This window comes from Mesoplodon mirus, assembly GCF_964341445.2.
Source record: "Mesoplodon mirus genome assembly, chromosome: 11".
In the NCBI taxonomy this organism is placed as follows: Eukaryota; Metazoa; Chordata; class Mammalia; order Artiodactyla; family Ziphiidae; genus Mesoplodon; species Mesoplodon mirus.
In genome coordinates, this window is record NC_138987.1 from 95,868,649 (window position 1) to 95,881,557 (window position 12,909).

Sequence of the window (12,909 nt, forward strand, 5' to 3'; positions counted from 1 at the left end):
TGGCCGCTGAGCCTGCGTGTCCAGAGCCTATGTTCCGCAACGGGAGAGGCCACAACAGTGAGAGGCCCGCGTACCGGAAAGAAAAAAAAAAAAGTCAACAAGGACCTACCATTGAGCACAGGGAGCTCTACTCAATATTCTGCAATAACCTATATGGCAAAAGAATCTGAAAAAGAATGGGGATATATATAGAATACATATGTATAACTGAATCACTTTGCTGTACACCTGAAACTAACACAACATTGGTAATCAACAGTACTCAAATATAAAATAAAAATTAAACAAAAAAAGAAAGAAATGGTGAATCAAATGAAAGGTAGCAGGGACCTTGCCCCTGGAGGGGTTATTAAGCCAGGGGACTGTTTTTCCTGTCATTGATTGGAAGCTATTGAAGAATTTTTAAGCAGGACAGTGATTTAAATGTATACGTATATATTATATGGATGCCTGACATCAGTGTAGGATGAATTTTAGAGATCGAAGACTGGAGGAGAAAGGAAATAGGTAGGAGCATAAGAGAAAAATCAGAAGCATTCTCACAGGGGAAAGCAAGCAACATAATTTATTAGGTATGCAAGGCAATGCACTAAGGCTTTTCCATTTCATCTGCATAATAAACAAGTATTGCTATTTTCATTTGTACGAGACTCTCATATAAGAAACTTACTTAAGGTTACAACAGGTACTGCGTGGCCACATTGGGATTAAAGCTGATTTTGTTGTCACAGGAAGGACCAAAACAAAACAAAAAAGCCAAGCCTGTGATGTTATATATACATTCAGAATTTTTATTTCAAAACAAAGAACCATAGTAACAATAATAGAAAATCCGTTTGGAAATTATTCACAATCTGGTCGCTGAGAAATGGGAAGACTTCCACACTGCATGACTGCCAAGCCACTGATTCTGAGGAGCCAGAGCGGAGGTGCAGTCAGAGGAAACTCAGCCGTTCCAGCAAAGCCCCACCCCATGGCTCTGTGAGTTTTTATCCAAATGCTCAAGGACCAGAGGGAATGGTGAGAACTTAGAACCAAAATACTGGCAACAGGCAAGGGTTTGGCTAAAGGGCCTGAAATATGTAAGCACCAAAGAGGGAGAGGGAGATCAAGTAACACATGAAAAAGGGAAGAAGGGCCCAATCTCCATTTCTAAAAATACTGGGTAACTGGAGGGGCGTGCAGGTGTCCGTGGCCTCTGGCAAGTGTAAACCCCTCCATCTCACCTAACTCTCTGAACCGCCCCAGAGTTCGAAGCTTCAGTTTGTTTCTTACTGCCTCCAAAGAATGCTTCCCTCTCCCCTGGGACTCCCCCCCAGCACCCCCCAGAGGCACCGAGTCCCGAGGTCACACTCTTTCCTATCTCCCCCAGTTGTCGGAGCATGGAGTGAGCCCTCCACTCTCAGTCTCAAAATTTAGGGAGTTCTCCCCTTCCTCTCCAACAAGGAAAGGCCGCTAGATAAGACTGAACTCTAAAGTTTGAAAGAAAACCATAGATTCAAATTCCACCCAGCAGAGGCAGTGTTATCGACATACATAGGAATTAGTTTTAACACATTCTACCCAAAAGGGGGTCTTAGGAACATAGAGGAAACAAGTTACCGATAAACTACTTCCACCCAGAGCAAGGTGACAGTGCACATACACTCACGCTCAGGTGTGGGCTCCACAGCACATCCACGCACACTGTCAAGTGTGGTCTGTGGGAAAGTTCAAGTCCCTGGAAGGACACTTGACATAATACTATGGTAACATGGTAACAAGGGTAACGTGACATGGTAACAGATATAAACGAGCATGAGATGACCCTAATGTAACAACGTACTTCAACTGAATAATAATCGTTCTGGAAAAATCCTCTCCCAGAGCTGAGGTTACAAATTCCAAGGTAGCTATGAGCATCTCTGAATTCTTTTAAAGCTATGGCTTAAAACAAAATAAAAAACAACATCTAAAATCTTCTAAAGAACAAACTGAAGAAATAACGAACGTCTACCAAGAACCGATATTTTGGCTTGTTCATTTGGAAGGCTCTCCCACCAGATGATAGGAGTTAAAAAAAAAAAAAAAAAAAAAAAGTGAGTTCACTACAAAGAAGCCGTTTGGTCCAGTGAGGGGAGAGAGGATTTCTAGAAATAACCATCCCTTCTCTGGACTCCATCCAAAATTAGAACCCATCAACTACCATTAACTACAAAGCCCATCTAAGTGATAATCCTAGATTTCAAGTAATACTACGTATAATCTTCAACAAAGGAAAAAGTTCCAAAGGAAACTAATAGCTTCTTTATACAGGCACATGACTTTTCTGAGAAATTTGAGTTTTCACCTGAAGGACAGAAATTGTTAAGAGGCAACATGCAAACCTCGCACACCACGTCATACACCCTCCAACAATGCATCACGTTTCTCCCTACATTCGTCCCTTCTTATTGCACCTTAACCTCCTCGGTATTAAATCTTCCACCCTAGAACCTCTTTAAGCACCTCCCTCTAACCTCAATTTCCTTATGCTTTCATTATTTGGTAAAATTATTTTATACTTACAAAAATAAATATTTATGCACTAAAACCAGAAGATAAAATAAATAAAACTCAAGTTAATTTGCTCTGCAGAGCCATATGGAAGTGAGGAAGACGATCTTATAGAACCGCTCTCTGCCCTCCACAATCTTACGTGTATCTGCTTCCTGGTAAGTCGAGGTTGGAGGAAATGCAGCCTCATGCCCACTCCCCTAAATGCCCTCGAGAGGTAATAGTAGAGCCTAAGGGAGCAAGAGCTGGCAAAGTTGTCATATGCCAAGCAGCCAATCCCTCCTGAAATGAAGGCAGGTTCACTTGGTCTCTCCTGAACAGAAGAGAATGTCCAAGAAATGAAATTTTTAAAAGCCTTTGAAGATAACAACTAACCCCAGCATTGGGATCCTCTGAGCGCCCAAGAGTGTGTGGGATGAGAAAAGAATTGAGTAGCAGCATTCAGAAACAGTCCTGGGTTACAACCTGATGAGGTCTCTCCCTTGCTTAGGGAGAGGTTACTTTTTCATGACAGGAGGGAGGTGGGAAGGAGGCACTGCTTAGACGTTGGTGTCCTTCGTGGGCTGGATGCTGTTCATCTCCACGATGGGGCCTTTCTCACCTCGGTTAGCCCCCGGCACCTGCCCTTCAAAGGCTCGTGTAATTTCCTCAAAAGTCCTGCCACGAGTCTCAGGGACTTTGAAGAAGGTGAAGATCCAGAAGATAACAAGGAAACCCGTGAAGACAATGAAAACGTAGGCTCCCAGATAGAACTAGGGAAAAGACACAAAAAAAGGAGAGTCGGTGTAAAAATCTGGTCACTGATAAACTCCAGTTTCCCTCACAATCGTATTTCCAATAGGCCTGAAGCCATAACCCTTCTAGACTTCATGAAGACAGTAAGGTTTCTTCAGAGACTTGTTTATGATTTCATTGGTAACTTTCTATATTTCTCTGCAATGTTTTGTCATTCCTTTTCCTAGTCATTGAAGTTAGCTGTTTCCAAATACCTATTGAGTATTTTAGGCCTTTTGATTATGAGTTTTAAGATTTGGGTTTCTGAAAGACTCATGGAAACTGGGAGTGCATTCTAGATGTCCACTGCTGGTTCCTTTACTTAACAAATCAGCTCTAGGTCATTTTATAATAGGACCTACCTCATCATTAACATCATAAAGCCATTAATGCTAAGCCAAATGATGGATTTTAAATATTGGTTTGGAATCCTAAGGCTTATTATTACCATTCTGTTTCTAGGCAGAACTATGTATTAGCTGGTTTCAAGATGGGCTGGGTGAGTTTTAAGTTACTTACTGCAGCTGAGGGGAAGAGCAGTCCAACCAAAAAGTTGGAGGTCCAGTTGGAACAACCAGCCACTGCCATGGCAGTTGGGCGGGGTCCCTGGCCAAAGAGTTCAGCCACAATAAACCAGGGAATGGGGCCTGGGCCAATTTCAAAGAAGGCCACGAAGAGCAAGATGGCCCCAATACAGATAAAGCTCATCCAACCATAATTATCCTACGAGAAAGGAAAAAAGGAAAGTTAGTATTAGAGACAGCATGCCCCAGGCAGCATCCAGCTTCCCAGAGATGAGGACTGACTAATAATGAAAAGTTCCTTCTGACCCGTGGTATAAAAGAGTTACTGGACCTAGAAGCCTTAGGTCCTTGTTTCTTCTTCTTTTTTTTTGGCCTCACCATATGGCATGTGGTATCTTAGTTTCCCGACCAGGGATTGAACCCGTGCCTCCAGCACTGAGAGTGCAGAGTCTTAACCACTGGACGGCCAGGGAAGTCCTAGAAGCCTCGGGTCTTTGAAACCTAGCAGTGTGATCACAAATGTCATTCTGCACTGAGACCATTTTATCAGCTGTAAAAGGGGAATAATGACCTCAAGATTTCTTTAAGAATTAAATGAGATAACGTATTTTACAAACTATATGTTATATAGATATAGGGATTATAACAATTTAATTATCTCTCTCTGATAATCCACTTGTCTTAAAACCCTGGGCATGTTGCCTCTCCCAAATGTCATTTGTATGATCTCCAAACCTCAACTACCCACCCCCTCTCCTTTCCGCACCACCCCCTCCCACCCCCTTCCTTCGCAAAGAGCACTCACCTTTAATAACAAAGAAATCGTCATGAGGACGGAACAAAAAGCCATCCCTCCAAGGCCTATGAGGTGTAGCGTCCTCCTCCCTGCCTTTTCTACCAGGAACACCTAAAAGAATAAAAAAGAAATATCTGCATTCCCTTTCATGAAAGCAACTATATGAGCTCTGGAATCTGCCTGGCCAACAGCAGGATACCTGTTATAGTCACACTTCCTCTCTTCCAGCTTCAAGTTAAAAGCATCCTACATAATCCACTCTATACCTCCTCTTGCCCATCCATTCCCTACTTGTTTGAAGAGTGAAGACTGTTTTACCCATCATTCAATAGCCCTTTTCCCCCAAAAGGAATTAAACGAAAAAAGGTTTAACTAAATGACAGAAGGAGGGGGTGGAAGGACCTGCAACCCATCCTTGAACGTGTGTAGCAAGAATTCTCCTCCCAGCTCAACATCCGACTTACAGACACCACGGTGAAGATGGTATTAACCACGCCCGCACCAATAGTGGCGTAGATCGGCTCCTTGACACCTGCGTCTTTGAAGATTCCTGTCGAGTAATAGAACACCTAACAGGGGACAAAAGATGCAACGGTGAAATACAGTTGTGCATAGCAGTTACATGGAACCCTCCAAACAATCAACTCAAAAAAGTCCCAGAAGGTAAGGAGTACTTCCCAGGGATGTTTGTGCAGTCTTTTCTGCAAACGAATGATCTTCTGTTATCTTATCTCTATTCTCTTCTTCAATTGTCTTCAATTCTAGCTACTTATTTCCACTTTTTTTTTCCTTCTAACTATGCTTCTTCTTACTGCTCCATTTAGCCTCTTCCTTAAGTTTACTTTAGTAACTTACATATAGAGGCTTAAGTCCCTTTAAGTTTTTCAATTACACTTTTCCAATAGACTTACTCCAACTCCCACCCCGACCAACAATGACAGGCATTGATGTCTCCACTTGATAGTGAAGAAACTGAAGAGTAACCTCAGCCTGATCGTGATTTAGCAGCAGAACTTGGGCTGGAATTCCAGGGGCTAGGTCTTTGCAAGTGTTTTACAAACTAACACCAGCTATTATTTTAATTGAATAGACACTATTAAATAAACTACAACGTAATGTATACTATTTTTATTATTTGCTCAACACTGTGCTGCTGCGTAGGGCTGCGACAACTACCACAGCTAAAGAGATGTCAAAACACTGGTCTCAGACCTCAAGATAACAAGGGAACAGGATCTAGATCGCTCAGTCCCTCAGGTTTGGTTTAGGGGTTTATGATTTCACCCAGAGTACCTGCCCTCGTAGCAGCCAGTATTCATCAGACTTTTTGATGAACATGTGCTTCGACAATGGGAGTGACCGTCTCCAGAAACAAGTCTTCAAATCCCTACAACCTAAGATAGAAACTATGTATATTTTCCAAAATAAGATTCAGGCTGAGCTCTTGGAAACTGAGATATGGAGTGTCATCCTCATTGAAAACTGCTGCTCTAGGAGAGAAGCGTGGAATTTAAAAAAAAAAAAAAAAATTGAAGAATATTTAATAATATAAAGCTTGTGAGGAAAGACGTTTGAACAGTTAAAACTAGAGGTGAATAGCTATGCCAATTCTCTTCCTTATATAAAAGCTCACATATCAAAAACCTAGCACGTATATACGCATCTCAAGCAAACTTCTTACAGTAAAATCTTGCTGCCTGGTGCCACGGAGCTAGGCCACATCATCTTACCTAAAGGCAGTTTACTCTGCTGGGTAAACACTATCCAGCCTCTTACCCCTCTGCCTTTAAGGGAAATTAGAAAACATCGTTTGTTCAAAGGTAGGCTGGAAAACTGACTTTCACACACCATTTCCTGAAAGGGCGGGGGTAGGGGCTGGGGGCTGGGTAGGTCCGGCTGGCAGAGAACTCATCTATCATTTGTAACTTTCCCGGGTGGTTTTTTCTGATCCTGTTGTGCAGGGCTTCGACTCGGGGGAGGCAAGCAGGCGCCTGGGGTATAGAATTGAAGAAGGCGGTCCTTCTCAGGACACGTCTTATATCTGGACACCTCACTCTAGTCCCAGCCTCGCTGTTCTGGAAAGTCTTGAGAGTATATTTGATTACAGTGGTTTTTCAAATGTGGAAATTTGAGATTGAGATCCATCAAAACCACCTGAGAGGGTTTTTCAAACTATCTTTCCTCCCAAGGTCTGATATGACAGCCTCTAAGTCCTCAGGAGATGCACTGCTATTTCAAACACAAGTATCCTTGTGGTGCGTTAGGGAGACAAGGCTAAGGACAAACTTGGTATTTTGAGTTATCATGTGTTTTGCAAAACGCTTTGTCATGAAATGATTTGATCACACTGATCACATTATGATGGGAAACCCTCAGGGCGTGAATCAGTACTTAGAAGGGGGACAGGGGTGGGTGTTCTTCATATCCAAATCTTTTATCTGCAAAAGGATAGGTGTAGGAATACCCTCTCTGCCCACAACCAAGACTCAAGAGCAGAAGCTGATTTTTGCATAGAATACAATGGCTACCTGCCCACTGCTAGCTTCCATTTTGCCTCACACTTAACTATCATAGTCACTACTCTAAGTTGTAAAAAATATAGAGAATGATAAACCCAGCTCACTCTGAAGTTGTCTGTGTGCCCACACACTTCCTAATTGCTCCCCAGGGCTTTACACTGATTTTAAATTGTACAGTCCTGGGAAAAAACCCAAGGTATATCAACTCTCAGATCTGCTTTGATTATATGAATTACGTTATCGCTGATAACATCATGTAATAAGACAGATCAGAGTTAAAGAGGACTGAAAATTTTTAAAATGAGTGGTCAAAAAAAGAGGATTAATAAAAATTGACAAATTGTGATACTCTATGTATTAAAAAAAATCTGGAAGAGGACAAATGTTAACTATAAGTTCCAAGGCTAAGGGTGACAAACTTTTAATTGAGTCTCTCATCTTTCCACATGGAAAACATGAACTATAGATAATTTTAAGAAATAGAAATTCCCTGGCAGTCCAATGGTTAGGACTCCACGCTTCCACTACAAGGGGCATGGGTTTGATCCCTGGTTGGGGAACTAAGATCCAACCAAAAAAATAATAAAAAATAAATAAATAAAAATGAAAAAATGAAAAAAACAAAATGGAAACCCGGAGAAAGAGCATTTTTTGAGAGGCTGCTCTGTGGCAAGCATTGTGAGGGACCCCTGGATATAAAAGAAGGTGAGCAACAGCCAATGCTATTCACCTCTGGTCAGGTGTTTTAAGTGGAATACTGTAGGACACGTTTGACATACAAGTGGGCACTCACAGCATTGATCCCCGAGAGCTGCTGAGACAGCTGGAGCATGATGGAGATGATGATGGGCTGTCGGTAGCTGGGGGCTCGGAAGAGCTCCACCACAGTGACTTTTTTTTCCTGTGCCATCCTTAGACTCTCATCTTTCATCTCTTGGATGTCCTGAGCCACATCCTGGGTGCCCCACAATCGCTGGAGAACTGGTGAAAAGCATGAAGAGGAAAGGTTAATAATAAGGTGCTGTCCCGAATTCCTTTTCCCCATGAGACGGATGGGAAGAAGCCGCCCAGAGGAGCCCCGCATCTGGCGGCTCAATCAGCATCTGGCTTTAACTCGCCTTCTCACCCCATCCTTCAGGGGCTGCAAGTTTCTGACTTAAGCATAATCAGACAGGGAAAGGAGAGGACAGAAACCAGATCCAATGTCCTCATCCTAAAACAAACCACAAGCCTAAGATTCCTGCAGTGAAGGTGTGAAGGGTACTCACTCTCCTTAGCACTCTCCTCTTCCTTTTTGTTAATGAGCAAGAATCTAGGACTTTCAGGGCAAAATGGAAGGGCAGCACATTGGAGGATGGCTGGGATGATGGTGAAGCCCAAGAGCAGGGGCCAGAGCTCTTCAGTCCCCAAGATGGTTTTTAGACCAAAGATCTAGAAACCGGACAAAGAAAATACTATAAATTCCATACTTTACAGGCTACACGTTGATTTTAAAAAAATGTTCAGAAGATCATCTGTTCTTTTATCACGGGAAAAGATAGTCTACTACTTTGTCTACCCTGCCTGCTTCCTTAGCCGTCTGGGAACTATAGTAATATTAATTAATGTCTGAAACATATATAGTTAAATATGTGCCAGACATTCTTTTTTTAAACTGAAGTATAGTTGATTTACAATGTTGTGTTCATTACTGCTGTACAGCACAGTGATTCGGTTATGCATATATATATATATATATATATATATATTCTTTTCCATTATGGTTTATCATAGGATATTGAATACAGTTCTCTGTGCCAGACATTCTCTTGACTGTCTTCTCTATGTAAAGTCATTTAATGAGTTGTGAAACTAACACTCAATAAGTTCTAGAGTACCTGGGCCACCAGGATCCCAATAACGATGCCCAGCTGGTTGAGAGTGCCAAAGGCCCCCCGCAGGGCAGTGGGAGATATCTCTCCAATGTACATGGGCACGAATCCTGTGCAGAGTCCACAGAAGAGGCCAATAACCAGTCGGCCCAGGATCAGCATTTCAAATGACTCCGTTATTTTGCAGAACCCCATAAGGCAGCCACCAGCAATGGCCAACAGGTTGACAATAAGCATTGAATTGCGCCTGAAAGATTAAACAAAAACAAGGGAAGTTAGCAAAGTAGACCCGATCTCCCCCTTCTTCCCTAATCATTCTACTCTTCTCCAGGCTCATATATCTTTTGGTCTAATTTTTCCACTTTCTAGTATCAGAACATATCTGGTTGGGATAATCAAGATCAATGGTTCTTACACCTCAGTATGCATAAAACACACCTAGAGAACTTGTTTAAGATTCTCCCCTCTATGTCCTAGCTGTAGGCTAGGATTTTAGCAAGCACTTTAAGGCCAGTTGTTCTCAAAGTGGTCCATAAACTAACAGCATCAGCTAGAAATTTGCTAGAAATTAAAATTGTCCCACCCTACCCCAGACTCATCATTAGGCCTGAATCTGGGTTGGAGCCCAACAATCTGTGGGACTAGTTTTCCCTTGATGGGAATTTGAGGTGCTCTCATTCAAATGCATCATCACCTCCCTGCTTTAAGCCTCAATACTTGTCCTCAATGCAACCAGTACAGACCCCTTCCTTGCCCAGTTTCTGATCAAGACCTGCCAAACTGGGACTTCCCTGGTGGCACAGTGCTTAAGAATCTGCCTGCCAATGCAGGGAACACAGGTTCGAGCCCTGGTCTGGGAGGATCCCACATGCCGTGGAGCAGCTAAGCCCGTACACCATAACTACTGAAGCCCACACGCCACAGCTACTGAAGCCCGCGCGCCTAGAGCCTGAGCTCCGCAACAAGAGAAGTCACTGCAGTGAGAAGCGTGCACACAAGCAACGAAGAGTAGACCCCGCTCACCGCAACTAGAGAAAGCCTGCGCGCAAGACCCAACTCAACCAAAAAAAAAAAAAAAGTATTAATACCTGCCAAACCGGTTGACAAAGAGTCCAACAGAAAAGGAGCCAACCATACCACCAACGGAGAAGATGGCCACAGACAAGGACCATATGGACGTGAGTACCACCTCAGAGGGAGGGTTTTTAAACCTCTCTTGCAAAGTGTAATTGAGAAAGTCCTTTATGATCTGCAAATTAAAATGGTTGGTGGGAGAAGAGACCATTACAACTGGATGAGAAAAGAAACAAACATTGGGGATCTTCCCCTCCCTAAGAGAACAGCATTACAGTTACTTTCCTGGTAGCAGATCAAGGGAATAAATAGATGGCAATGGAAGAGACAGGTAACACACTGGAGTTAATGTTACCAGCTCTGAAAAGAATAATTTTTTATTTGTCCTGAAAATTCCAGTAGGTAGTAGTACTGATGTACTCTTGTTCAGTGACTATCCCAGCCACCCTCCCGCCCTGAGACTTTGTAACTAACCCCTAAGAGATAATAAAGGAAGTGTGTCACCGTAGGATGAGAGGAAGAATGGGTACAGTCCAGGGTACAGGGAGCCCCTGAGCCTTTTGCCTTGATCAATGATTCAATTAGACCCCCACCAATATCATTCCCCCTCTAGGTCTTAGCCAAGCTACCTACCAAGTCTGTCTAAAGTTGTTAATTCTGGAAACACTACCTAAAGGCATAATTATCCTATTCCAAACTCGAGCTGCCTGGCACTCACCACCTCAGGAGCATTGATGACTCCAGTGTTGTAGCCAAACTGGAAAGAGCCTATTGTAGCAATCGTGACGGCAAAGATCAGAGGGGCGGTGACCTGTTGGGGGAGGGAGGAGAGAAGAAACAGTCAAAACTCTTGATGAATGATTGCCTCTTATTAAGGAGATGTACATATCAGGAGAACTCAGCCTGTGAGCGGTATGAAAACAACAAAAACTTAACGATTTAGATAATCAATGAGGAACACGAAAGAACTGAAGAGCTTATCTGGAAATACATAGGTGAACATATAGAGTAAACTTGGGGAAAGTGGCAAGAAAATTTGGGAAAAGGGAGACGTTAAGAGAACTGGATTAGTCGGTTTGGAAGCATTCAAAAAACAGCCCCAGGTAAGAGCAAGCATAGAACTGTGCTCAGGAATAGAAAAAATTGTGAGGGCAGAGTAAAATGCCTTAGGATTGCTAAGAACAATTGACTCTGGAAACAGCTAGATCCAGCGTACGCTCACCCGTACCCCAGATTCCACAGAAGCCCGAGTACTGGTGGTGTGTCGTCATCACCAGGCTGCTCTTAACTGCATCACGTAATCTACAGATCAACCTACTGTATCCTTGGTCCCATCTGAAATTCTTCCCGTTCACTTAATAATGTACTGCTATCCCCCACCCACCCACCAGGGGGCGAGCACAAGCTCACGCCCAACCCCAGATGGAGACATTTTGTGAGGGGCTGTGCAGTAATCAACCCAGTCATCACTCACCTTGCTGGGTATAATTCCAGTGGGCGTAATCTTACTTTCCACCTCAAGGTAGCTCAATTTTTACGCCTGAGAACCCCAACCCTTCCTCATCTTAAATTCCTTCCCTCTCAGGTCAGACAGTGGCAGGCCAGGAGTTTCAGTTCCCCAAATTGATGTTGCCTCCCAGGCATCTAGTACCCCTGAAGCCCCGCCAGGGCTTCCTCTCCTTTTAGTAAAATCCTCTCCTTTTAGTAAAAACCTCTTCTTTTTCTCTCATCATTTACTATTCTTGAGGGCCTTCCCACTTTTTCATCCCTTCTCTTATTTTCAAGTAAGTTACCTTAGTGAATGAAAATACGTTTCTCTCTACAAATACTGCATCCATAATACACAATAATACATTAAAATATTGTGCATTCACAATCAACCACAACAGGAAAGACAACTGGAATTCTCTCTCCTTAGTATCCAGGGAATCCCATAGGTCATAGAACAGATGGCTGGACACCGACCCAGGCCCCAAAACAAATCCCAGGTCCTTTCAAGGTCTAAGGCGTCCAGAGAAATCCTCTTGCTGGTTCTCAGACCCACACTCGTAATCAACACAACCAAGCAGCCCCTGATCCCCTGAACACTCAACCGGTTTCACCCTCACATTCTCAGTAGCCTGTAATTGTATTAAAGAAAGAAAAAAAAACGAGAAACAAATATAACTTCTCCAGGTGACTTTCCCTACCACAGGAAGGTGAATCAGACGGGGATAAATCCTTTATAGGAAATGACATCCACAGAGAACTGGTGGAACTGTGGCAGTGCAGGCTGGGGAAGAAACGGAAAGGCTTTATTTTAAGATGGCTAGGTGACTCCGTATAAAAGAGCACAGCCATCACCATTAAGGCTTGCCTTCCGGAGCGTACCCCAAACAAGCAAAAACCAGTAACTGTATGGTTCTTACCTTCGCTCTCCCCATGGCCCTCAATTAATTCCTTTCAAATCTTCAATAAAGATCTAGAAGTGGGATTCCAGAGACCCCTCTTCCAGCCAACAAAACCTCCAAAAATGTCCTTCTCAGCAGCAAGTCTTCCGGCAGGTCCTCGGTACCGCTCCAACGTCTCCTCACGCACCCTTAGGATGGGCACCTACTTATAAGCTCCGCAAAGGGCGGAGCCTGGGCGACAAGCCCCCAGCCCCACCCAGCCCCCGCCCCCAGTGATCTCCGGACCTCCCGGAATTTTGTGACCTCAAGCTCTGCCCCCACCCTAGACCACACCCCCCCATCTCTTTAAAACCACATCCTCCACCCTCCCTACTCCGTGGTTTTTTTTTTTTTTTTTTTTTAAGCTCGTCCTCCTTCCCTCTTCTA

General features: G+C 43.4%; 1 protein-coding gene across 2 annotated transcripts; it reads right to left on the reverse strand.

Annotated features, from left to right (window-relative positions):
- Positions 1 to 536: 536 nt before the first annotated feature.
- LOC309812039 (solute carrier family 2, facilitated glucose transporter member 3) lies at positions 537 to 12,680 on the reverse strand. Of its 2 annotated transcripts, XM_082635469.1 has the most exons (11): positions 12,502 to 12,680; positions 12,283 to 12,365; positions 10,812 to 10,904; positions 10,108 to 10,268; positions 9,026 to 9,266; positions 8,417 to 8,579; positions 7,942 to 8,129; positions 5,094 to 5,198; positions 4,639 to 4,740; positions 3,829 to 4,032; positions 537 to 3,287 (listed from the first exon to the last, which is right to left on the reverse strand). In XM_082635469.1, the coding sequence occupies exons 4-11, from the start codon at positions 10,152 to 10,154 to the stop codon at positions 3,075 to 3,077; spliced, it is 1,263 nt and encodes a 420-aa protein (XP_082491595.1). In that variant the 5' UTR covers positions 10,155 to 10,268; positions 10,812 to 10,904; positions 12,283 to 12,365; positions 12,502 to 12,680; the 3' UTR covers positions 537 to 3,074. The 2 variants fall into 2 exon arrangements, with proteins under 2 accessions (XP_082491595.1, XP_082491594.1); XM_082635468.1 differs by lacking the exon at positions 12,283 to 12,365.
- Between the last annotated feature and the right edge of the window lie 229 nt (positions 12,681 to 12,909).